General features: G+C 37.6%; 1 protein-coding gene across 4 annotated transcripts in view; it reads right to left on the reverse strand.

Annotated features, from left to right (window-relative positions):
• Window positions 1–1,073: 1,073 nt before the first annotated feature.
• The window catches only part of MND1 (meiotic nuclear divisions 1), a 41,294-nt gene continuing 15,041 nt past the window's right edge, over window positions 1,074–27,326 (reverse strand). For all 4 annotated transcript variants that reach the window (XM_032686836.1, XM_032686838.1, XM_032686840.1 and 1 more), the window contains exons 5-8: window positions 21,026–21,100; window positions 19,087–19,201; window positions 3,006–3,050; window positions 1,074–1,332 (exon numbers count right to left, since the gene is read on the reverse strand). In XM_032686836.1, coding sequence (XP_032542727.1) covers window positions 1,226–1,332; window positions 3,006–3,050; window positions 19,087–19,201; window positions 21,026–21,100 — 342 coding nt within the window. In that variant the 3' untranslated portion in view covers window positions 1,074–1,225. The remainder of the gene's footprint in view (window positions 1,333–3,005; window positions 3,051–19,086; window positions 19,202–21,025; window positions 21,101–27,326) is intronic.

Here is a 27,326-nt window from a genome sequence, read left to right on the forward strand (position 1 = left end):
TGCTGTCTTCATAGACATGAGATGACAATTGCCAGGGGCATAGCTGAAATCCTTGGATTTTAACATGCGCTGAGCTGAGCTGATAGGAAACTTTTTAATTGGAAAGGTCACAGGAGACAGATTTCTGGGCGTATCTCCAGCTAAATATCACCTTTTCAGCAATGCTCTCATCAGAGGTTACATAAAAGGCAGACAGACACTTTTCAGTGATACACACGTCTACCTTGCAGCAGGCCTGCCTGCCTCCTAAGGGTAAAGCTTATACCCTCCAGGGATGTACAGCAGAAATGCTGTCTTACAATCCACAGCTGTGGAAGGTAAAGACCAGTCTGTAGCCTCCACCTGTCTTTCTATAGCCACGTACTGACCAGAACTAGAAACCAGAAGTTGATACAAAGCGAGATGCCTGTGAAATTTCACCAAACAAAAACAAGGCGCTCTGAAATCTGTTATTATTTTGGTTAGCTGCTTTTTTAGCCTGAAATTGAAAAATGCGCATAAACCCAAAGGTGCTTGATTTTGAACAGCAAATTCAATTCAGTCTCTCCCATCGCAAATAAGCATCCTAAATCTCGCTGCACTGGTCTGAATAGATGGGTACTCTCCAGTCTCCCTTCTATGCAGTTATACTCTTGACCAGAGCTTTCTCAGTGTCAAATCCAATATATTTGCTGGAACAGATTCAGCTCTGATGATGCCCAACAACCAAAATTTTGTCACTAAACATACAAGTAGTTCTAGCAACACAATAAAAAACAACCTGAAATCAGACCTCAGCCTTTCTGCTCACAACCTTACTGCCTCTCGCTGTTTTTCATTAACTGATTATGTCTCTTTTCTATTTCATTGGTGCGATGAGGGAAAAATTCATTCTATTGCATATTGTCTCCTGCTGTTCTTTCTCCAAAGCCTTCAACATATTTAAACATAAATCCCTGGAGGTTCTAGCTTAAGCAAAGGAAGAGTTGAATCAGGATTCTATAATAATTATTCCCTATAACCTCTGTCCATTCTAAGTCTGTCTCACAGATGAAACCAAGATATTTACTATCTGCAGAGTACAAGACAAAAAATGCAACAAATATTTTTACAATTTTATTAACTTTAACAAAAACAGCAAATTAAAGGATGGTCAGTTTTTTGGAGAGGACTTAGATACACATTTAAATGCAAACTGCAAATATATAACAAATTATGTACAACTGTGTCAGTCATCAAGAGAACACTAATCAATGTAATCCAAATCTTCCGGGATTCCAAAACCTTTATCAATTCTGCTCTCTTCAAATCCAAATTTACGTTTGGCCCAGGACTTTATTGAAAAGATGTTATCTGTGAACAGAATGAAAACCATTCAGCCTTGAATATTTAGGAAAGCATGAATTATAGTCTTGGCTACAACAAAATCCTTCCATTTAAAATATCTCTTGTGTGTCTGAAAAAGGTACATAGTGGGAAACATCATTACTAAGTAGATTTAGAACAGAAAACAGAAGGCTTTTGTTAATAACATAATTTTACTCAGTTCTAAGTAAAATATTTCCTCTTTTTTGGATGTTTTCTTTATCTTTCCTTGCTCCTCTTTTATAAGGAGACTGAAAAGCATGATTACAGTGTAAGCCTGCTGTAGTGATGAGGTAAGTGTGAATATGCATAGTATTTTATAGGTTCTTCTTCAACTAGACACCTACTGACTGTCTACAACTGCAAAAATTAGATTTAAATTAGCTATAAAATCCTTTCTAGTCCCATGTGTTTGTTCAGACACTGTACATTTTTGAAAGTTAAATAAAAGACATTCAAGAAGCTTTATTTTAATCAGCACTTCTCTTTTAGCTTTAACATATACATTTTCTTCAATTTAACATAATTTTTCACTGCAGTATTGACTGAAACTCATTACATCATTTCTAAAACCCATTATGTCATTTCTAACACCCAAAAATTGCAGCATTCCTTAAGAGAGTAAGTGTTCTCTGTCTGCACACCTTAGAAATATTTTCTTTAACCATCACATCTTTGGTTTTAAAACTGTCTCTTCAAAAGAGAAATATGCTACAACATATAACCTAATTGTCTAATTAAATAGCAAAGTACTTTCTACAGGCTGAGGCATAGCTCCTTTACCTCACTCGAGGCTTTGAGAACAACAGCCTGTCATCAACAGCAGGAAGCCCTGACAACAGAATTCCCAGAAGTTATTTTCAAATCCATAATTTTATTTGCCCATATGCAGTAAACAACCCAGTGCAAATGAAGATGTAAAATAATAGTCAAAAGAATAAGAAAATTATATCCTGCTGCATTTGTCATAACCAATGATAGCGAACAGTGCATCAGTAGGTCAATTCTAGACAAAAAATTACAAACAACATTCTAAATAATTTAAAAAAAATAAGGACATACAAGTTGCTTGCTCTGCAAAATGGAAATGCAATATAGCAAACAACAGAAAATTGAGTTAAACTTCCACATGAATGTTATCACAATAATCTTCCTCAAAACTGTGCAGCATTTTTCTTGCATGTCAAAGCTGATGAATTAGTTTGAGAAATATCTAGTTTATATCAGCATCCATCACATGGTAGCAGCAATAAGGTTCCACACAGCATTCTTTAGAAACATTCAGATGAACATTCAGAATAGAATTAAACTTTCTGAATACCTGGGCACCACCATTGCCAGTCTCTATTGTTTTTCTGATTGTAAGAGATTTTAACTCTAACAAGGAAATGAGTTGCAGGTTTTAACACAGTGTGCAAGACAGCACCAGAAGGACAAATCTATTATGTCATATGAAGTACATTCAGTAACTAAACTCAGAAGATGTAGTCTTTATTTTGAATCATAATAGTTTATAAGCAAAATAAATTTCTCTATGTTTTTTTAAGTGAGGACTATCTAACATCAAATTTAAAAATTTAATCAAATTTAAAATTCTTAACAATGAGTAGGTCTTTTACTGAAATTGCTCAAGTGTGAAGTTATGTCACTGCAATACACACCGGTCCATCTATTGGCTGCCTCCTTGGCCACTTTGTTTGTTTGGCCTGAAACAGAGAAAAACACCAACAACAATAAAAGCATACATCACAGTAAAGTCATCCCATAGTTTCAAGACACAGAGATTAAATTTTTAGTGATGTCATTTTTAGGGAACCACACAATATAGAGAAATTATTCCACTGCTTCCAAATACTTCTTTTGTTTTACACTTTCAAGGCTTCAAGCAAGCACAAAGCTAGGTTAAAGAAAAACAGGATCAAGGAATATAAAAGATACCATATGAACAAATGTGAGTTTTAAAAGTGTATTTTAAAATAAAATAATCCTACTTTGGCTTCCCTGGGGCCTTAATTTTCTGCAGCAAGATTGGAACTAGATACATGCCCTGAAGATACTAGAGGCAATGGAGATGGAAAATATTTTGTAATTCTCTCTATACATAAGTAATCCATCACATGGGTATGCATGATTCCATATACATAAGGAAAATGACAAGGCATCAGTCTATCACATTAATCCAAAAGTTTATCATAGAGCTCTGGAAGGTCTCCCAGGCTTTAAGAATCCCCTCAATGAAATGAAGACAAAATAATGTTTCTGGTTATTAAATTTGGCTTAGCAACCTTACCACCACTCCAGAACTAAATACATAATAGTAATTTACCATTACTACAAATAGCTTTTGTATAGCTTCCATGAAGCAAAACTATCAAGAAAAATTCCTCCTAGATCACCTTGTTCCCATTAAAATAAGTACTGAATCAAATCAAGCAGGTTGGTTTGTAATGTGGGAATTTATCAGAATCATTATGGTTCTCACGCCTACACATAACTTAGTTATTCCCAGTTAGTCTTGTTAGTACTTGCATGATAATACTCATTTGAATGGTCAGCATGAAATTTGTCTCCGGGGGTGCTTGGAAGTGAATATATGATCAGATATCTATTGTTATACAGATTATATTTCAAGCAAAATTAAATTATGTTCAAAAATCACCTGCTAGCACACAGGAAGGTAAGCATTCATTATTCTAACCTTAACACTTCAGTAACTGATGTGAAAAATGTTTAAATTGGAGTAATATGACATTTCAAAACCAGTGTAGTTTCTAAAATGGTCTACAATTAGAAAGTTTGGGCAAAGCATGAAGAAAAGCAAAAAAGATGGGCAAAAAAAAAGAGTGGGTGAGAAGATGGCATTTCTGCTTGCCTGCATGCATCAGAAATTCAAGTTGTTCCTAGCTTGAGAGAGATATTCCTTTTTTTCCTTTGCTGACTGCTAGTTGCCACCTCCACTTGTTCAGTTCCATGACTGGCAGTGCTGACAACATATTTGCAGCTAATGGCATTTGGAACAGTACTGTACTTAACCTAACCCTACTTAAAACAAGTCTGCAGAGTAAGAGCTTTCGCTGGTCAAGATTTAAAATGTTAGTTGTGATACTTCCCTCAGCATTTTTCTGAAATTCTACAGTAAAAGTTGAAAGCAAAGTACTGTATTTGACTCCAAGTAATGAAGTTTGAAATGAAGTGGGGGAAAGTAGGATAGCATTAAACTCATGGATGGTGACAGCATTCTGATGGCAGGGGAGCCAACCTACTCCACAGCATTTGTAAGGTCTCAGCAGAAAGTTCTGCTTTGCTGGAAGCAGCTAACCAGCCTTGCTCTGTGCTTCTCCATCCCACAGCAGCTTTAAGTTCATGCAGCTTTCAGCACACAGCTCTGTGCTTAAAGCCCAGTGGCCATATAATACAGTACATTAAAAAACAAACAGTGGCAGCAAGGTGCATCGTCATCCTGCAAACATTGCTCATGTGTGTCAAAATATACATATGTGATCACGTGTTCTGAAAATGTGACTACATACCTCAGTCAGAGAAAAGGCTGAGGTGACCAACAGATATATAGGCTGGGCAACAGGGTGGTTAGAATGGCAGCTGCTGCCTATAACTGAGCTGTGGCTAGAAATGAAAACATGGCAGTGAGAGCAGAAAGCTATAGTGGGGAAATCCCACAGTGGGCATCAGTTTCAACGACTTCAATAGCAGAGAAAAAAAATAAAATAATAAAAACCAAACCAAACAAAAACTCCTGAGAGTAAAAGCTATACAAACAAAATGAAGAAATATTTTAACCATGGCATTCTTTCCATGCACCACCTGGGACTGATCACAGACTGGCAGCAAAGTGTCATGGTAGAAGCATGGAAGGACCCACAAGGCAGAACTTCAGGATGGTGAAGGTGACATTCAAACAATCTGTCTGAACATCACAGAAGAGGACTCAGTCCTTCAGAAATTGGGATGACATATCCCCCACATTACTTTGCTGCCAGAGGACTCAGAGTTGGGGAAAAGAAAGCCACTTGCAAAGCCTCAGGCACATTCACATGTCCCAGAAACACATTCACGAGAGGCTGAGGCAAATGTTTGCTGCTTGCTATTTCGCATTACCTCATGCCTATGATACATCCATGTATATGATAGCACCACAGGGATGCAGGTATGGATTTATTCTACCAAACTGAAAGTTGCCTATACTATCAGGCATATTTTATCAACAGCAATGTCAGCTATTTTGGCAAGTTGCAAGACACTCATGTTTTCCTCATGTCCAGCCTGAGCAAGCTCACACAAACAAGACAGACTGCATTGTCTGTTGACATCAAGTGAGACTGTCAGCGTCCCTGCTACAGGATGGCACTGCAGTCTACTTAACCACTACTTCCTTCACTTAAATTTTCCCTTCACATTTCTTTTTTTAATTTGGGGTGCAGAAAACATACCTCATCCATCTTCAGAACTACTATGTCATCTCACCTCAATTGCTGCCTCTTGGCTACAGGCAGAGCTTTTAGCTATCTCAAGGCAAGATGTAATCCTTTGGGATCAGGCTTAACCTTGCCTACAATTCCACTGTGTGATCTTGTGTGCCTGCTGTAACCAACACTATGCCTGAAAGAGGAACGAGACAGGCTTTGGTAGTCATGGACCTGCATCACATGAAGACAGCAGCCACATCTGCATCATCGCCAGCCATCTTCCAGAGGCCTCCAACTCTGTCACAAGAACTGACAGAAATAAAGGAGTCTGCACCTTGACTGCTTTCTGGAAGCCTTTTATAGTTGCTTGTTGGGACTTTCACTAGTTTCATCATCATCTTCTATTCCCATAGAAGAAAGCAATGGTAAGGAAAGAAAGGTCCGGGGGGGGGGGTATTTTGGAGCAGGCCAGGAGACAGAGCTGACAAAAGGACACATGGACACCTGTTGGAGATGCACCAAGGAACCTTATAAAGTAAATGAACTGCATCTGGTCAGGAGTGAAGGCCAGCAGCACAAAACATTTACACAGCAATGTTCCTGAACAAATCTGAACTAGCAATATATATTGACTCAAATCTTAGCACAGTAAGGCCACAATGTTTCTGATCTGGCTCAGGAAGCCCTACAGTCATTTTCAGCATAGTGTAGAACTACAGCTTCCTTTTTCCTTTCTTCTTTCTTCTTTTCTCCTTCCCCCAGATTCTTCCCTTTTTTTCATGGAATGGGAAGGTGGTAGGAATTAAAAAAGTCCTATTTGCATTCCAAAAATGAAGAGCCAAAAGCCATAGAATCTCAAGTATTTCCACAGGAAGGGAAAACCACTACATGCCTCCTTGACACAATATATATACTAAGTTAGTGTTGCTATGAGACTTTGGATACTTTCATGGGTGAAAAACAATTGTGATAGCAACAACCACCACCATCTCCTCACAAATATTTTCCAAATCCACTTGCAGGTTCTTCCTAAAAGCCTTTTTAAATCCTGCACATATCATTACAGAAACATTAAGGACTCAGTCATGGAATAGAATTCAGCTCTAAAGGCAACATAAAGTTCCAATAGCTATAGTAAAAAAAAAAATTTCAACAGCCAGAACCAGCTCACAACCACATATTATCTTGGAAATTCACAAGGAACTGTAGTGTTCTTTGATCTCCTAGATCCTACTGTGGCATTTTCAGGATAACTTTAAGGATTATTTTAAGTAACATTTTTATGTATAAAAAAAACCTTCAAGGTCCAGGAACCCCTATTTCCATAGAATAACTAAAGCTAAATGTATTTATACAGCTAGCACATTTTAGTGCCAGTTTGGACCTGCCACAACTAATGCCACAAGAAAATTTTATGGATTTCCTCACTTAAAAGGCACACAACTGCAGAGGAACCAGCACTTTATCAAGGAGACAGTCACCCATCAGCCTGTGGGACTGTTAGCAGACACATACAAAATGTAACTGCAGCCTTCAGCATGTGGGTGAGGGAGTAATTTTACAGTGTGAATCACAATTCTTCTGCATGAAATGCAGAGAACAGCTGCAACTGTTCTCAGGGACCAGTGAGGATTATTAGCCCAAAGGTTCTCAATCTATCTCATGAAACTGGTCAGGGTAAATTAATTGCATTAGGTGCATTTGAATTCCTGTAATAATTCTGCATTCACTTAGACTGAATTCAAAGATGAAAAAAGGCAACTGTCTCTGATGATTCTGATTGTCTGTTGCCTGCTGCAGAGAGTTATCTGTTCTCCTGCACACAGGCTGCCCTCACTTTTCCAGAATCATCACACTGGGACAGATCTATGTTTCCCTACCTCTCCCGGAGCAGCATCACTATAATATCATCCTGTGATGCATAGTTTTCAAAATTTTTCCTACTAATGAAAATATCTCATGCAAATAAAGGGCCCATCTCTAAAGGCCAGGATAGAAGGTGAACATAGAAATTATACATCTGTCATCCACAGAAAGTACAAAATGTAGTTGCCTAGTCAGTCCTGACATGCCCATTCACAAACTGACACCAGAGACTGATCAAGAGACTGTAGCTTGCCATTGGAGACTATTTATGGCAATTATGTGATGAAGTGGCTTCTTGGAAGTCCATATTCAAGTATCCTCAAGAATAAGTAGTCTGTGACACTGTCAACAGGGTGAATTGCAATGTGGCAAGAGCTTTAGAAGAATGTTTTGTAATCATGTATTAGGCAGAGACACATCCACAATACTGGAAATCTTTACCTTCCCCCAAGCTTTCCTCTTATAAGCAGAATAAAGAACTGCTGTGCAGAAAAGTGATAGCACATCACAATTCTGTCAACTTCTTTGAATCCGAAATAACACATCATTCTTTCCCCACACTCCAGTATCCCACACAACACTTATCCCCATGATATTAATCAACAAGTCACAATGCTTCAGGATTCATGACTACATTCAAGTCAATGCATAAATATGATTTCTCATTTAAATGACATCACAAATTCAACGGAATTATTTATACCGGCTTCTTTTAGATCTGAATAAAGTTTCAGAACTACAAGAAAAAGCATTGATGATTTTGAATGCTACCTACTAATCTACAACCATTTTGAAAGGCATAGGACACAATATAAGCTATTTGTGATAGAAAAATACTCAAGAAATGTTGATATACAAATGAATTAAATTAGCACTTCTGCTGCAACATGTGTGTGTGTATGCACATATATATATATGTTTACTTGAAAATAAACCTGAGTGAATACATACCATAGTGCCAGTCTGTAGTGCTTGTCTGTATGGTGAGACACAGCAGTGCACAGTAAAGCTACTAAAGACCTGATCCACATTGCTGGGAACACGGTTTTAAAGGGTCTGTGATCTTTGTCAGTGTGTTTGAAAAAAGTGTCAAGTCTCATCAGCAAAAACTCCTTCTGTCCCATATGAAAAGGTCACACTGTCAAATTTCATCAGGATGTACACAGGGTCTCCTTGAAAAATGTCGAACAGAATTTGTCAGAATTGCTACCAAAAAATTCTTCTATGCAAAAGACATGCTCTTGCACTTAAGTTTACTATATTCATGTGCCTACAGAAAAAGACCATTTCCCTTTTAAACAGTGTCCCTGAAAACCCACGCTGAAATCTTAGTGGCATAATTAAAATATATCTATTCTTATCCAAAGACCAGAGGGAAGCAGTATGCTTACAAAACAGAAACAAGCATACCAACTTGATTCAGGGCTGATTCAGGGCTCCCTGAATGGACGACAACTTCCTCCCCACTTCATTCACTAATAAACTCCATATGTTCAGCACAGCTAAAGTGAATTCACAAAATCACAGAATATGCCAAGTTGGAAGGGACCCACAAGGATCATTAAGTCCAACCCTTAGCCCTGCACAGGACCATCCCCTAGAATCACACCATGTGCCTGAGAATATCATCCAAATGCTTCTTGAACTCTGTCTGGCTTGTTGATGTGACCACTTCCTTGGGGAGCCCGTTCCTGTGCCCAGCCACCCTCTGGGTGAAGAAGCTTTTCCTAATATCCAGCCTAAACCTCCCCTGATACAACTTCAGGCCATTCCCTCGGGTTCTGTCACTGGTCACCACAGAGAAGAGATCAGTGCCTGCCCCTCCTTTTCCCCTCATGAGGAAGTTGTAGACTGCAATGAGGTCTCCCCTCAGTCTCCTCTTCTCCAGGCTCAAGTGACTTCAGCTGCTCCTCATACAGCTTCCCCTAAAGGCCCTTCACTATCTTTGTTGCCCTCCTTTGGACACACTACAATAGCTCTTATAGTATCTTTCTTATATCATGGCACCCAAAACTGCACACAATATTCAAGGTGAGGCCGCACCAGTGCGGAGCAGAGTGGGACAATCCCCTCCCTCAACCGGCTGGCGATGCTTTGCCTCATGTTCCCTAGGACACGGGTGGCCCTCCTGGCTGCCAAGGCACTGCTGACTCATATTCAACTTGCCATCAACTTGCAAATTTCTGTGCTGCTGAACTGCATTTTACAAGGAGGCCCATTCCAGAGCACCATGGTTTTTGTCCAGTTCTGGACTGCAATCTGCTGCATGCCTCATGTGTCACAGAAGTTGCAGAGAAGAGTGGAAGGCATTGCAGGAGGTCCTCCGGTCTCTGGACCCACAACTCAATGCATTTTCAACCTTACCTATGCCATTTCTGAGGTATTTGTAGCCTGTTTTTAAGGCTGCCAGTATTAGAGCTTTTACAACCTTCCCAGACAGTCTAATTTTGTGTTTGATTATTGCTACCATTAGTTTTTCATTTAATTTTTATTCCCTCTGCAATTTAAGGCTATTACTTATTGCCAACTTCTCCAGGAACCTGAGTAACAAGCTATTCCTTTCCTTTTTCTGAAGGAGATACAAATATGTAATATACACCAGAAGCAACCTTCTTTTGAGCCCTAATTTTATAAATCTTTTTTTCCTCTTAGAATGTGATTGTTCAATGTCTGGTCTTTTAGCTCTGCCCTGAACACTTAGTTATAAGAATATATGAATATTTTGAAATAAATTAGGTAGGTTATGCAGGTTGGATATCCAACACTGATAGTGTTACAGCTGAAGCCGCACTAATGCCAGCTTGAGCAGGAAGATTATTTCATACATCTCCGTGCTGGTTATACTTCTGCATCTTAATATGGTGACTTTGGTTTACACAACAAAAGATTTTACATTCAACCTGTAAACTACTATAACCCTGATATCTTTTTTCAAACCCTCCCCCCTTAACCAACTGCTCCAGATCATTTGTGTAACACCATATCCTTGAACGCATGTACACCCTTCCACTCACCACTACTGAATTTTATTCAGTGTTTTTTAGATTATCTTCGCAACTTGTCATGCTCATTTTGAAATCCCACTTTGTCCTTTGTCCGCACAGTCCCTCCTAGTTTCATCAGCTGCAAATGTAACAAAAGCATGTCTTCTCTTGTATTATCCAGCTCATCAATATAAATATTGAGCAGATGCAAGACACAACAGACCATATTATAGAGCTTCATCAATTCTACATCCCTTTCTGATACTGAATTGCTAACAAATTATAAAGTAGTTTGAGATTCACACTACTCCTGTTTCATCAGGATTGTATTTCTCTAGTTTCACGCAAAACTGAGTCAAAACACCAAAGACAAACTTCTCCCAATCTACAAAGGTCTCTTACAGTGGTAGAGAAAAAAACTGTGTTCTTCTTGGTGTTCTCAAATTGGTTCTCCATTCTGGATTTTTTCCTGATATCCTGCTCTTTTCAGTGAAACTAGCTCATAAGATATTAAAGTGAGAGGGGAAAAAACCATTAGAAATACTCTCAAATACACCACCAGCACCAAGATTAGTCTTGTACTCACACAACCTGCCCTGCAAAAACTCTGCAGTTAAACAGCACTGAAAAAGGTATCTATATTAGGAATATACCCTGATAATACAGTCCTAGTCTAGATAAACCCATAAAGAAAACATAACATACCTGAAAACATAAAATATGGAAGATATCTGAAGATATGAGGCTGCCAACACATTTTTTTAAGAAGGCCAGGGAAGACCTCATTTGACAGTTCTGCAACTTAGCACTGAAGACAATGAACTAAAATCTACAATACCTTTCCTGACCTAATTTTGCATTTAGATGTCATGAAAAGATATAAACCAGTATGTTCCTTTGAATATCACTACCATAATTTTATAGAAACAGTCTGAATGAATGCTACCATACACAATTAAACTAGTAGGTCTAACACTGGGAGACAGAAGAAGCAAAATACTCACTCCACAAAAGCCTTTCTGTTTCATATATAAATGATCTATTGATTAGTTCCATTTAATGCTTTCCTCAGGGCTTTAAAACATGGCCAAAATGGATTGCTACTGATGATTTCTAAATCAAGGAGTATCATAAATGTAGTCATAAGTAGCCATTTTCCACATCACAAATTTTATCAAGTGTCTACCATTCCTAAGCAGCTCAACAGCTTTTGCCATAAGGATTTACTGGCTCAGACAATAAACTATTCCCACACATTTCACCCATAACCCTCTAACTCTACATATTTTTTCTGTCATCCCAATATAAGCAAATAGGAAATAAAATAAACAGGAAGAACAAAAACAAGCCTTGTGAGTGTTTTCATTTGATTTCAATAAAGGATAACTTGCCAGAGTAGCAAATTTATTTAAGCATGGTGTCACATATGTTACCTATAGATTTGATCTTCCAAGTGGCTCTTTTCTGAGTGTCCAAGTAAAGCCCCAATGACAAAACACGAGCTGTGTTGTTTGCTTCGTTTTTTTTTTTTTTTTTGCTTAACCAGCTAAAATGCAGCTTCATTTTAAAGCAAGTTGGCTTAAGTTGACATCCTCTAAGAAAAATAGTCTTGCTAGAATGTGCTTGAGGTATAGAAACACATGTATGCATGTGTCTAAACATTTAGGGCAGTTTTTCGTTGCGGAGTAACCTCTTATCTGGAGTCCAAACACAGAGACAGAGAAATTCTCTGAAATGCAGAGAATAAGGGCCTTTTGCTGAAAGCCAAATGCCCCTTCTGAACTTAAGCTTCCCAGCTGCAGCCAAAAGCCCCACATTTCACTTTAAGCTTTGTGCCTTAGGTATATATGTACAGGTACATCCTGAGCTGCCCAGTTTTTCCTGGTCACCCTTCACTCATTATTCTTCATGGCTGTTGTATTCTCCTTTCTTTACAAGGGCCAGAAGCTGCTCACCCATTTACCTACTCCTGTTCCTCCCTCATTCAGTTTTTCCCAGATCCATTTTCTAACAGTTCAACTCATTGCAGAGCTCGCAAAGACGTCCTTTGAAAACTTGTCACCTGACGTGCTCCTAGTTGGTCTGAGGATCCCTGGTTGCTCTTCAGGGCAACTACCACAAAACAAACAATTCTGTGAGGTGCATGATAAATTACACATGTATGAAAGCATTCTGAAGGCAGCAAAAGACTCCATCAGACAGACCTGTCGGGGGGGAAAGAGAGATTTCAAAGACCTCAGGAGATTCCATCATGAAAGAAGGGTATCTATACCATCTGTTCCTACCTTGAGCTGACAACTTGCTTTTATCACTGGTGAACTGCAGCACAGGAATGATGGGCCAAGGTGAGGACTCTTTAATCTACTTTTGTCAGGGAAGGTCCTTAAACCACCACATTATGGTCTCTGGTAATCACAGCCAGATTATGCTTTGCAAGTGTTTGCTCTCTCAAAGGACCAGCATTTTCAATAACTGAAATGCAAACAAGTTTCCCTTGACTTTCAAGATAAAAAAAAATGGAAGGGCTGAAGATAAAGGAACACATATTCTGCTTAACCTTGAAATTCCGTCTCATTTGCTATGATTACCAAAGGAGCTTGGAGTATCAGTGATCCAAGTATACATTTGTAATTACACTCATCAATTTTACTTAACAGTTAAAATTTTACTGTTACTATATGTAACTATGTTTTCATGGAAGTACATTTATTATTCCTAATTCTTCCTAGAAATTAAGTTATGTTTAGTTTTGGGAAAACATTTTGATTTATCTTTTAATGTACCTTTTGAAAAGATAATTTAATTTGCCAACCTTCCAACTGAATGACAAACCATTCTAAGAACATTACAGGGAGCAAGGAAAACAAAATTCCTAGCTTGATGCAATTAGTTGAGTAAATGTGTTCTTTCCTTATTGCTGCACATCCATATATATTCTGCTACTCCATGATGAAGTAGGAAAAAGGGGTGGGCATATGGGCTGTGTGGTTTTGTTTTTATTAGTAGCAGATAGTCTACAAGTTACATACTGGAACATTCATTGTCTATTTCCTGTCATATCCTCATTCAGATCCTCGGGAGATGAATACACTAAATATACAATACCCTGAAAGATGAGACTAAGTAAAAAAATGAATGCTTGCTTTTAAAATTATTATTTTTCTACGCACTTTTAAGCAAGTGTCTGGTTCACTCCAAAGAAAGACTAGTTTAACCCTCTAAGGCTAACATAAATGTGAGTGAAGACACTAGTCTAACTTCAGCAGAATGACTAATTTCTGATTGCAGATCTTTGTTAATGATATTGTTGCATAAACTGTAAAAAGCACAGCTCGCCTCTCAGATGCCAGGTGCATATTTCATGGTCAGTAGCTAGGAAACATCCTTTTAATTGCAAACTGAACATACTGGATCTAGAGGTGATTAAAAAAACATTTTGTCTATAGGCTTCATCTGTATGCTATTGATCTTGGTGGCACTTAGACCAGGCTTATAATTATTTGTAGACATTCACTTTTCCAAGTGAATCATTACATTTTTAAAAACAGATACTTAATAGTTCAATAACTGATACTGCTGACAAGGCTTTTTTTTTAAGTAAACTTTCTGATACTTTTTCTGAACAATCATCTTTGCCACAAAATATAAAATAAAATCCATTAAACCCTTTTGTAAATTATCAGCGTTCTGACGAATTTTGAGTAAAACTGATGCAATTCATTTTAAAGCCTCTCCACTAATCTTCATTTAATTTCTTCACTAGTGTTTCCTTTCTGGGAACAGGGACTATTCCCAGTGTTAGTAAGAAATTCCCAAAAGAATCCAGCACTTGGTACTAAGTTTGTGTAACATGAAGTACATCTGCAAATGTAACAAAGTTTCTAATTTATCTGAGCGTAACAGAAGAGAATAGGGGGATGTATCAACCAACAAAAAAAAAAATCCCTCTCCTCCCCCAAAAAAAACCTAGAAAAACAACTCCCAAACTGTGCACCCCACAAAATCCAGCAGGTAAATCAACATTAACTTTTCAGCATTCACCCTTCAGATAATAAGATGAATGAAGAAACTGAAAAATTCAGAACTATTTTCTCATACTGTCTGTATATCCTGATATAATTCTTCACAACAGTTTGTCAGCTGAAATTTTCAGTGTTTAGAAACATCAGAATTAGAAATTTTGAAGCATCTACAATGAAAGACACTTTCAAGTACATACTACATATAACGTAACATTTCCACGGCATTTAGTAAAGTCTGGATGTTATCCCAGAATTTATTTTCACATATCCATTAGTTTTAGAAGATAATCTAACACTGAAATGGACTGGTAGTGATGCCTCTGAGACCACACATTCAGAGAGTCCAAAGGATATCTGTGGTTTGAAATCACATCCATTTGAATCACTTGCCTCTCTTGCTACAGGATAAAAATAAAGAGAGTCAAAGTAAAAAGGCTGACATCAAAATTGCTACATGAGTTGTATCTGGTAGTTTCCTAATTTTTGAGAATACGGCTTGTCTAGACATGTTAAGATCATTGTTTTAAAGGTAAAAGCCTAGATAAAAATTATCAGCAACTGGACACTCTAAAAACATGCTAAATTAAAGAGGAATTCTAACAGGCAACATCTAAGACAAGCCCCAAAAATATTAGCAATCATACCACACAGAAGTCACTTACTCCAGTCAGTAACTATTTCTGAGACAGCTGTCCTATGCAGAGGCACACAGTAACCAAAGTACGGCTATCATGAAAAAAAATAGCTAAGACCCAAAAATCTTTTAATAAAACTTAAATCAACACTCCTCTATTTACAGTCAAAGAACAAGAAGTTGGAAATTCTAGAAATGTTTATTTTACAGTGAACATTGAAAATGTTTAGCTGTTTCCAGTTACAAGCTGACAAACTCTAGGGTAAAGTCGCCATCATTTATACAGTTATGTCGTCAGACAAACTTTTCCATAAAATCAATTATGAGAAAAATGCTATTAGCTCCCTAACATCTCTCTCTGGCAGGCAGAAAGAATTAAACTTACGCAGCAGGTTAATCTTGATGTTACATGCAGCTTTTTCTGTCGACTTTATAAAAATCTGGAGAAATTATGAACTACTGTTTATATTATGAACATTATGAACCATGCCTTTGTCCTCTACCATAATCTTTAGAGAATCTAGCAGCATCACACGTATCCAACTGCATACATGCATGCTATGTCACATAAGCTTTTCTACTGGAGGAATCTCTCTACAATGGTCCCTTTCTCATGAGAATATCTTCCACCCTACATAAACATGCCTCAAAGCTGAGAAACAAGGGTTCCATCTTGAACCATCTGCAGCAGGATTATAAGTTTAATAGAGAAGTATAAAATGCCACTTTTTTTTTTTTTTTTTTAACTTCCAGGGACTGTTGTCAGTTTTACTGCCTTTAATGTTGAGAAATAATTTATTACTCAATCCTAACTCACACAAGATGTCTTAAAGATTGTTTCTAAGTGGCAAAGACAAACTTCAATCACTGAATCGCAGAGGTCATTAGAAAAAAAACCCCTCATATTTTGCTATTCTATTTTTACAATACCCTACCTGTAAAATGGAATTGTCCAAATATATCCACAAAACCAGACTATTACGTAGCTTCCTCTAGTGGTCTGGCCCTAAATCTTGTTTCTTTTGCTATTTACTCTAGTTAGTTGTTATATAAAAATACTGAAAGTCTGTGTTCAAATGCTGTAAATTCGGGTATGCGTTAAGAGTTTATACTTCAATGCACTTCTAACACAAAAGACATGGAAACTAAGCCAAACCATACAGCAAAACATTTGTAACTGATATGAAGAGAACAAGCAGTGAAGTCAGCAAAAAACAGAGTTAGTATTTTAGTATTCCAATCTGCCCCCTTGTGAATACGCATTATCGTATATTTAGTTACATGGTCAAACTTGACTTTCCCACCACAAGATTCAGGAAGCAAGACAGATGTTCTGTTTTTAGCTGAGTCTTCAGATATTTGCTATGAATCATCCAAATGTTGTTTTGACCCTGAAAATAATATGTGTGTGTGTGCGTGTGTTTTAATAAGGTTTACCACTGTGCAATAGGTTTGCTTCTGCAATACTTCTTTGAGGGAATGAGCAACTAAAAAGACACAGGAAAGCATTCATCAAATTTGAAGGCCACTGAAAACAGATGACAATTTGATACAGCCCTAAAATAGCACAAGAAGAACCAAAGCAGCTCTGTGATATGGGATGAGAAATTAATAGAGTGAAATTTTATATTAGACATCAGAAAGGTTTTCTCAGAGGTTGAAGTCATTAAGGAAGAAGAAGGAAAACCCAAATGTAGAATGTGACCACTGCCCACTACAAAACACACTGTATTGAACAATCCAACTCTTTTTAAGAGTGCGATTTTATAACGTAACAGCCATCTCTAATTTCTGACTCTAAAATAAGGTAATTTAGAGTTAGAAATCTGCTCAGGTGATCTACCTGAAAATAATCACAATTATCTAAATTGCACAGAAGTATAAAATCATATCACTCACTTGCAGTTCAAAAATACTTTAAAATCTGTGAATGAGTAACTTTTATTATAAGGTTTTTCTGCAAAGCAGCAGCCGTAACTTTTATGTCTAGCTGAATGCCTTCTATTGCCTGAGATTCTTTATTGCCTTCTTACACTAAAAACCATAACTTCCTGCAGCTTGTTCTGCCTTTGCATTTTTCCGCACTCTGAAAGAAGAGAAATACTCCCAACCCTTTTTTCCCCTTTCCCTCTATCCCTTAAAGCCTGTAAAATTCCATTCAGCTTTGACACAGACCTTAACTCCCCCAAATTGACATGACCATTTATTCACTCATACATTGCCAGCAACAATGTGCACTACTAGTTCAGTAATAACTGACAAAACATATAATGAAGCAGAAACAATTTTTAAATTAAAGGTCAAGGACAAATTAATTTTGAAACACTACTGCATATTGCCCCTGCAACAGCGCTAACCTCACCAACTCCCTTAATTGCTCATGCCTCCATCACAGAAGTTCACATGGACCTTCTACATACTTTAACAAAAAAATCCCCCAAGCAACCAAACAAAAAAACCCCAACAAACAAACAAAAGACAAGAGCATAAGTTAAGTAAATAGGTATTACATTTCTTTCTCCTTCCCTCTTTCCAGGCTATTAGTCTCCACGTTGCCAACTAATGCAGTTGCCCTAGCATTCAAGCTGTGATTTGCCCCCTTGTGCCTGCTATTCAGGAACGTGCTCACCATGACTGGCTCAAAAAAGAGGCTCCTCAAACCATTCAGTGCAGTGCTTACTGTAAGGGTACCTCAGCAGTTAAAATACCTGACATTACACATCCCTCTGCTGTCAGTATCTGCCTAATCTCGCTCATTTTTACAGCTGGAATCAGCTGGAATCTGTCTTGTCCTCAGGAGAGCAGGCAGCAAGGGATTTACAGCACAGTAACTAACCTCAGGTCTCAAGTTTGCTTATTCCCTGGCATACCATTACATCCTTAGGGAAAGATAACACAGCTGACAAAAAATGTCACAGCCCCTCAAAATAAATAATATCTGTCCAGATTTGGTGTGTGCTGCCAACTCTGTTCATGTTCCTGGCTTCCTCTCAGAACATTTCTAAAGCTGTGGACTTTGTTAGAAGAATAAGGAAAGAGGAAGGTTCAGCCACATATCTGTTCAGAAAAAGGACTGTGCCTGTTTCTCATCACTCTGTAGCAGCATGCTGGCATTACAGCAACATGCAATGGTGCTTGGGCAGCAATGTAAGAGCCTAAAAAATAAAACATGAAAGTCACAGTAGAGAAAATTCAATAAAATTTCATGCATGCTTTTCATTTTTCATGCTAAGGATCAGAATATTAAGTACATTTCAGTGCCCAATTTTATATTAAGTATTAAAGTCACTCATCATTCCTTGTATTCCATTAGAATCAGAAACTCCAGTCAAAGCCCAGCATGTCAGAGACAGTACAGTCAACAGTGTGATACCATACTTTCATATGTGATAATTAAGCATCTCTAATGAAATGCTTACGTTCTAAATAGATAAGTAAGTACCTGTTTTGCCAGCATGGAACTGAAGGTAAGTGGGAACCAGACACTACTCTTCCTACACACATTCTAGGGTTCAGCACAAGTTATAGAATTAATATGGTTCTAGAAGAATGATCCTGATATTAATTCTAAAGCATGAGTAATTATGGGATTGTTTATTAACTGCTCAGTTGTTGGCAGAGTAAATATCAACAAACCCCCTCATATATAATATAACAGAACATGAAAAGAAATGGTCTGTGTACTGTTTTTATTGCTCAGCTTTAAAAAGAAAAGCAGCTAGTTTTTTACTAACCTCTGCATACCAGATTTTAAGCTAAAGAAGTGCAGACTTCTTCACGCAAAAGATCACTTTAAACAATACACAACTTACGCATTTCTTCAACGACATCTGGATCACATTCTCTGTATTTGTCTATTTCTGCCTTTAGCTGCTCTTTTTTCTGCCGAAGGGCAGCAAGTTCCTCCATCAGAGCTGCACGTTCTGCCTGAGGATTCAAAGTATGTTGGGAGACACACAAAAAAAATACAAATGTTAAAAACAGTAATTATCACATAGAACATTTTTCAAGAAAACAATACATAAATTTAAAAGCTGCTTTCACTACTGCTTTCTGTCAATGAACCACTTGAGCATTTCATTTTATTACACAAAATTCTCAGTGACACTCAATGATATCAAGTACAAACTGGAAGGAAAAAAATTAAGGCCAAAATGGATAAACAAAAGAACAATTTTCTACAACCTTTGAACTCAATGAGATTTGACAAACTCCAAAGAGATCTCTTAATTACTGGGCTTAAAGGTTAAACAGTATTTAGGAGTTCTAGTCTTGTAATTAAAGACAGCATTACAGAAAAACCTACCATCCACCCTTCCACAAACTGATATGCTGTGTATGAACACCCTCTGAATTTATTTTTCTTATTTGCCCACACCACTTGAGAGCAGTGGTCTCAAAAATAAGCTCAGATATTTATGATATGGTAGTCTGCTGGGAGTGTACACAATATCAACCTCAAAGATTCTATTGATCAATAAGAATCTGCAGACACTGACTCAACATGAGCTCTCCCACAGCCAACTCAGCACATACTTCTAATTCAGTCTGTAGTTACAGACAAACACTGTAACTGGCTGATACTCAAATAACTCATGCCAGGGCACTGGGTAGCCTAAAAGATACCACAAGTTTGTAAACCATCAGGATTTTTACCAGTGGAAATCTCCATGGCAGCCCAGCAGTGTGAGGTGTTCATGGGGGTGGGGTTTTGTTTAGGTTTTGTTAGGTTTTTTTCCCCCAATATTCCATATTCCCAGTGCTTTTGCCAACAGTGTGGATTCAGCATGTTCTGAAAATGCAGAATGAATGGAAATCAAAAGTTTCCAGACGCTGAAGTATGGACGTAAGATACTCAGAGACCTACACTGTGATCTAGATTTTTCAGGACTTCTTCCTGATGTATAATCAGGAACCAAAATATTGGAAACATAAGCCGGAACAGGATTTCCAGGACCAATAGCTTTCTGTAGGGCAGGACACATGCTGGAGCAGACCAAATCTGGAACAGTTCATTTGGAAAGATGACAAGCACAACTGTGTGAGAAACCCACCCATGATTCCCCAATTACAGTTCACTGCGAGTGAGAGGATAAAGAATCACTGTTAAAGGTACCGGCAAAAAGCACGTTTTAATTAAATTTGTGAAAGTGAGACTTCAACAGAGTTTGATGGCAAGGTTCACTCTATTACTTACTAGATAAAGGAAGCATACATAGGAAAAACCTAGAGTGTTTCTATAAAACAGTTTGGATTCAAAGATTTGGCACTTTACTACAAAATTCAATTCCTCCTGAAAGCTTCTGGCTGTCCCTCTTTTATACATTTATTTATTGGACTTCAGACAGAGCACTGCAGTGCAAATCTGCAGCACAGAACACCGTATCAAGTATTTCTAACTAATATGTTGCTTCAGAAATATAGTAAACATAAAGCCTAAATATTATTTTGTAGTGTCAACAGCTTCAGCGTGCAAAGAGCACCAGGCTTACATGGCTGCTCAGAACAGTAATTTAGCAATCTATACTACAAATAAGTTTTAAAAAAACAACTCCAACATCTAAATTTGTTGTTACTAGATTTGGCACTTCAGCAACCACTGGCGACTTTGGTATACACCTCTGGGTAGTTCAAGTTTTAAGATATTTTTAAATCTGAAAGCACCTGGAAGGACTACACTAGTATTTACAAGAAATGCATACTTGTAGCCCTATTTCCTTGTAGGACTGCCTCCCCCTCAAAGCAACTTACAGTATCTTCACGTCCAATTTTTGATTTCTCAATGCTTTTTTGTAAAGCTTCTTTTTTCTGACTGCTTTCAGCAAACTGGTAAAGGAAACAAAGAACAAAATCAAACTTATTCAGTAACGTATATGAAATATACCTATAAAATGTGTATACATATTAATATATTTAAATAAACAGGTGGATATATCCTTTTAAGATACAGATATTTATAACTTATGTAATAAAAATAAACAGAAAATAAACACAAAAGCACCCAAATATAAATCCAAGGCTTTGAACCACAGAGAAGAATTACAGGAAGCAACTTAAAGTCTAAGAAATTTTTGCTACGGTGGCACATAATCTTGCATGTCCAGCATGGGACCAAAATCCTATTTTATACCATGATCTGGCATCGCTATGCAAAGGACTCCATAATATGGAGGCCTTGGATTAGATGATTTCCTTTGGTCCTTTTCCAGCTCTCCCTATTCAATGGAAGCAGTGACAAAAGCTGTAGCAGGTTCACCTGCTCAGCAGCTGACACTGGTATTCCCAAAGTCTGGTATGACACTGGCATGGCCCCAATCCCTTTTACATGCTGGTGAACAGAAGCCTCTACAGCTCAAAGGCCTGTAAAGCAATGGCCCCCTTTTACTGTGCTCCCTCACACTCCTAGACCTCACAGAGTTCTCCTCCTTCACGCCTGAGGTAGAGGAATCTCACAGAGGTCACATCTCACAGGGCTGGTGTGAATACTTCCATTTTCCTGTTATTCCAGGACAAATAAATTTGGAAAGAGAGATCTCTCTCCATTAACCTGCCACCCGTCTTGAACCAGGGCCTTCCAATTTAGCTGGCAGTTTTCCAGAGATACTTTGGAAACTTTTTTTTAGCTGAGCAGGACACATGACTTGACACATACACAGCATCGACCAAAGCCCCTTGAAATATTAAATGAGATGAATGAGAATTTAAAAAAAAACCAAACTAATAAAATATAGTTTGAAAACCAGTTACTGCATTTGAAATCAATACAAAAGGGAAAAAAAAAAAAGAAAAGAAAAAACAAAGGAGAAACAATAGCATGCTTTTTAAGTACTTTTTGGTTTAGTTTCAAGATACTTCGAGCACCGGTCAGGTAGAACATTAGTATATCAGACTAACTGTGAAAACAACAAGGATGGCTGTCAGAGCCCAGGTTTTATTCTGCCCTATGCCAAAACCCCTCACACGAAGCCTCCACTTCTACATTCCCTTTCTTACTGAGGATCCCACGGGGTGGAAAAGCATTTCTAGTCATTTCTTGCAATCCCCAGCCTTGATAATTTAACCATATCATTTATATCATGCAGCTGAAACACCAAGGCCCCATTCATACAAAGCAAACTGAATGGTTTTGGACCTACAGTCACTTCTCAATTTCTATTGAAATTAATGTTCAGTTCGTATTTTCAGAAATACATATTAAAAGTAAATGCATAATAAATATCAGGCAGAGCTTATTGCCAAGTCTTGGACATCAGCCAGAACAGAAAAGCCAGAAAAGAAACTCCATCCTGGTGGTCCAGATAGATTAGGACCCAGCCCAACTGCAGCTCACTGGGTTTAGTGGTTCCTTTTATAGTCCAATTTTTGAATATAATTACTCTTTCTGTGTTCACGCATGTGTAAGCATACATACAGACAAGAAAGTTTCCTTTCTAAAAGAAAGTTTTAGTTTTTCTTCACATAGAAAATATACTAATGGTAAGACATACATAATTTGAGGAAAAATATGTCCAGTTGTTTAATTATTGCTCTCAGTGAGAGTAACCACAGAGACAGTGTAGGTTTCAGTATGTGGCTTGAAGTACACCAACGTCTTAATTTTGGTGGATAGCTAAACAGTACTCCTGCTGGGCTTTCCAAATTCTTAAAAAATTAGGTGTGTTAGTCCCCACATTATGCCATACTAAACAGAGGGATTATAGAGTTCAGAAGAGGACAAGTACTCAGGTGCAGTTTGCAGTTCACAAAGCCCAGGGAAGACAAACGCCAGAGCACACATCATTTGGCACCTCTGAACAAAGAATTTTTCTGGAACAAAACTGGCAGAGGAGGTAGAGAAGACAAGGAGCTTATCTAGGCCTTTATACCACAAGTGCAAAGAAGAAGCTAACGCTCTCTGCAAGAGAGGCCATAAAGGTGTTGTTTTCCCTGTTTTTTCAAACTTACTAAGTTCTAAAGGAATTTTTCTGCATTCACTAAAACGGATGCACAGAAGGAGCTCTCAGGGCATTGCAAGTCATAAAAGCTGGTTTCCAGCTTGGAAGCACGTTTCACAGTATGGCATCTTATTATTTTCTTGATCCTCTATATTCTACATAATTTAATCATGAAAGAGACACTAATGACAAACTCTGGAGAGAAAGACATTTCTCAGATTCTCACCTAAATAACACGCAGGATTGTCGTGTCATGAGGTTCATCTGCCTAAAAGCAAAGATGATTTTTACACAATCTTATTTAAGATTTTGCTTTCTTCTCTCACAGATTTTAATTTTTTGGATGTTTTTCATTTTTTTAATTGTCCTCACAACCAAAGAATTTACAAAATAAAATGAAACCACAGCTCGTTGTGTATTATTTGGAAGTCACAGTGAGTATCCCCATGACAACAAACAAAAGATGAGAATAAGGAAAGGCATAGCTGAAGGCGGCAAGATATTGAAGAAAAGCTAACACAGGACAAGGATACAAAAGGTAGGAACAGATGGCCAAGGTCTGTGCAAGAAATCTATGACAAAGGGAGAAGCAGGAAGGCTTGGATACAGAGGTGGTAACACAGCTGAAAATGACTGTAATAAGAGAAGGAAAGACAATCAGCAAGGATAAAGGAATCTGAGGAAGGATGTATACAGATGATACAATACTTAACTGAAAGGTAAGGGCAAATGGCAGATGACAACTGACAGGTTATAGGGCGATAAGAGAAAAAGCAGAATTTGCAAGCGTTGTGTATGTATGATAGCAGAGGATGACATCCGGACAAATACGGTAACTTACTTTCCCACTCACCAGTTGTAGAAAAGCCTGATTGCAAAGAACAATAGAAGCAGATGGAATATTTCAATCTTTGGAGCAACCTTGGAACATTTTTCAAGGGAATTGGCAAACAATTTCTCAAGGGAGATTAACCACTCAGAGAAATGTGACTCCTGCCAATAGCAGTGAGACTGGTGAAGTGAAAAAGATATTGTCTCTCCTCTATGTCTCTTGAAGGAGATGACTGGTTTGACACATGAACAACTTTGTGCCACAAGTGTAAGTGACCAGGTATGGAAAAGAAGTACAGAAAGCTTCATGTCTCCAGTCTATCTGACTGCTCTGAATCAGCATATGATTAAGCAAGATGCAAGAAAGTGGCAAAAATATCATTTAGGTGAAAACTGTTCAAAGAATGAGGGGAGACTAAATAATTAAAAATTAAGAAGTTAAATAAAGATTCTTCACAAGAGCATTTTCAGTGTTTTCAAAACACAATGGGAGCCTGCAAGAAGATAGTTTAATGAAGAAAGTAACTAACATCTATAAAACAGGAGATTTGGGGAACAGTTTCTTTAATTTTACAGACCAGTGTGGTCTATTAAGTGACCATTGGCCTAGCTTAGACATTAATGCAATCCAAAGTCCCCCAAAGGGATGATTTTTCCTACTCTGCAAAGGCTTCACAATGTTTAGCCATACATTTGTGCAGCAGTTTGTGTGTGGAAAGTGCTATGTGCTGATGATAACCATCAGTTCTATCACAGGCCTTGGGGTCTGGTTTGTATCAAAGGATACAAAGATTAGACGTACACACATAATTTATAATATAGTATGAACACATTAATACCAGGGTTCCACTTCAGCAAGTCAGTGCTGTACATCTGGAAAAGGAACATTAACCCCAACACATAACAGCAGCAGTTTCAGTTCTATTCCTTCTGAAAACTTGCCTGATAGACTTTTATTCTAGAATAAAAAAACGATTTTTTTTTTCTCCAGCCCAAGTTTTTGTTGGTTCTATGCCTTCTGGTTCCTAGTTCTTAACCACTCTAACCACCAATATCCCACCAAACATGTAGCTTGTCTCACTAGCATATTAAAATATCTACAAACCTTGTGTAAGCCATGCAAACACATACCCTGAGTATGTTCAGTGGACAAGAATCAAACCAAGGTCTCATATGCTAACCACCAAGAGCACTCACAGCTGTTAGCCCACTGTCATTATGGTCTTAAAGAGAAATATCATACATTTGGTTTTCTTTCAGCCAAAACACTCAACCAAAAATGGTATTAAAAACTACCGCTATTGTGAGCATCACTCACTGTGGCACTACGAAAGAATAAAAACATCCATTTTTAAATTGTTTGTAACTTGCAAAGTTATTTACTTTAGGTTTGAAGCTCACTGTGCTTTATTTCAGGCTAAAGGCAAGGCTAGTTTTCTTTTGGCTTATACAAAAGCAGTTCAAGAGTTTTAGGGTGATATTTGCAGTAGGTATTTCTTTCCTACATTAAAACTAACCCACTACTGAAAAACTTAACTGGAATTGACAGACAGCATGGAGAGAAAGTACTTCAAAGCATTCCTCTAGATTCTAAAGATAGATAACAAAAAAATTGAAGCCAAAAAGCAGCCTAATAATATATAGAGAGCAAAAATGCAAAGATCAACAGCCAAAGAACAACATGGAAATATTGAAAACAGACCGGTTGTGTTAGAAGAAAGGCACAGAACGTTGCAAAAAAGAAACGACTCAGCAATTACTGTTGACTAAAACAATAAAACTTTCAAGAGGAAGAAAAGTTCCAAAGGGTAACAGATTGAAGTGCAGAACTGCTTTCTGAAGTACTACACTAAGTAAGCATACAGCTACTTCTTTTACATACACGGTCACAAATACGTACTTCCAAGGGCCTCCAAATAGACAGAAGCAAACTTTTCAGTCAGCTAGTTGTGGTCACAGCAGAGTAGAGAGCTCTACTGTGGCCTGCAATACTGCAGCTTCCGCTCTGCTCTCAGGATGCAGTGCACCACCTGTGAAATGTCATTTCTCCATATAACCCATCCAGTGAACTGAACTACAGCAGGAGCAGCTACCAGGTCCACTGGGACTTTAATCGGGGATGCGATGTACCCTTAGTGAGGCACAGACAGCAAACATACACTTGTTATGTAAATACAATTAAAAGGTCTATTTTTTTTTCTTTTAATGTTTGTGAAAGGAAGAGAAAAGCTGCTTGCAAGGTCTTACCCCAAGTCACTCGAAGTTATTTCAGCAGTATGAAGTAGTGATTTGTGTTTGCTGGGACTTAGAAGGAGCGACTAGGAAACTGAAATAGTTCCGGAAATACAGGTGAGAACAAGAGTAGAGATCAAAGTAATTTGGAATAAGAATTTGAACTCAGAAACTGAAAAATAAACAAGATTTTTTTCAGTAAGAGAACACCATAAAATGGATGAAAAACAGACTGTAGAAAAAGAGAAGAGTTAGGGCCCACCATATTTCTGTACTCATAAGAACTTTTTTTTCTTAAATACTGCATTATAGGTATACTGGAAAAATGTTCAATCCCAGAACACTCTTTATGTATACTACAAATTTTACCATGTAAAGATTACCTCATTTTAAATTAAATCTTTGAAAGAGTCAATTCAATAACCTGGGAGAAAGCAGGAAATAAACGTAACTTTCTGGAGAAAAAGGAGACCCATAACACATTATATTTGCTATTCAAAATGAAAGGCTGGTGCACTGTTTTTTTAAAGTGAATAATACCTGTTCCAAAATATCATACTGCTAATCCTGCCAGTGTGCAAGTTCTGTCTTTTTAATGAAGTACTGAAGAGATAACGAGTGGGTATTTTTTTTGGTTTACAACTGTAGCTTATGTCAGTGATTAAAAAAAGTATCAGACACACATACTAAATAAATGAAGGGGTTTTCAGGGAACTAATTGAATAAGTATCAGACTCTCCATACAATCGTCCTTACAACTAAGCACTACAGAGATTCTCAAAAAATAATAATTCCAAAGTTAGAACTTTGCACTCATAAGCAGTATTTATGTGTTTTGCTTGAGTATTCATGTGGGTAATACTGACTTACTTGCCCCTCCCACAAACACAATCAATTTTGTATTCCAAGAATAAATTTAATCCTATAACCCTGATTTACTTAGCACGCTAACACATAAGAGTGAGACTGAAGTATCACACAGTAAATTAGGCATGGCTCTATTCTCAGGTCATGTTGAATAGGAGATGAGTCATTTTTCTTTTTGTTAAATAAAA

Source organism: Chiroxiphia lanceolata, chromosome 4 (genome assembly GCF_009829145.1).
Source record: "Chiroxiphia lanceolata isolate bChiLan1 chromosome 4, bChiLan1.pri, whole genome shotgun sequence".
NCBI lineage: Eukaryota > Metazoa > Chordata > Aves > Passeriformes > Pipridae > Chiroxiphia > Chiroxiphia lanceolata.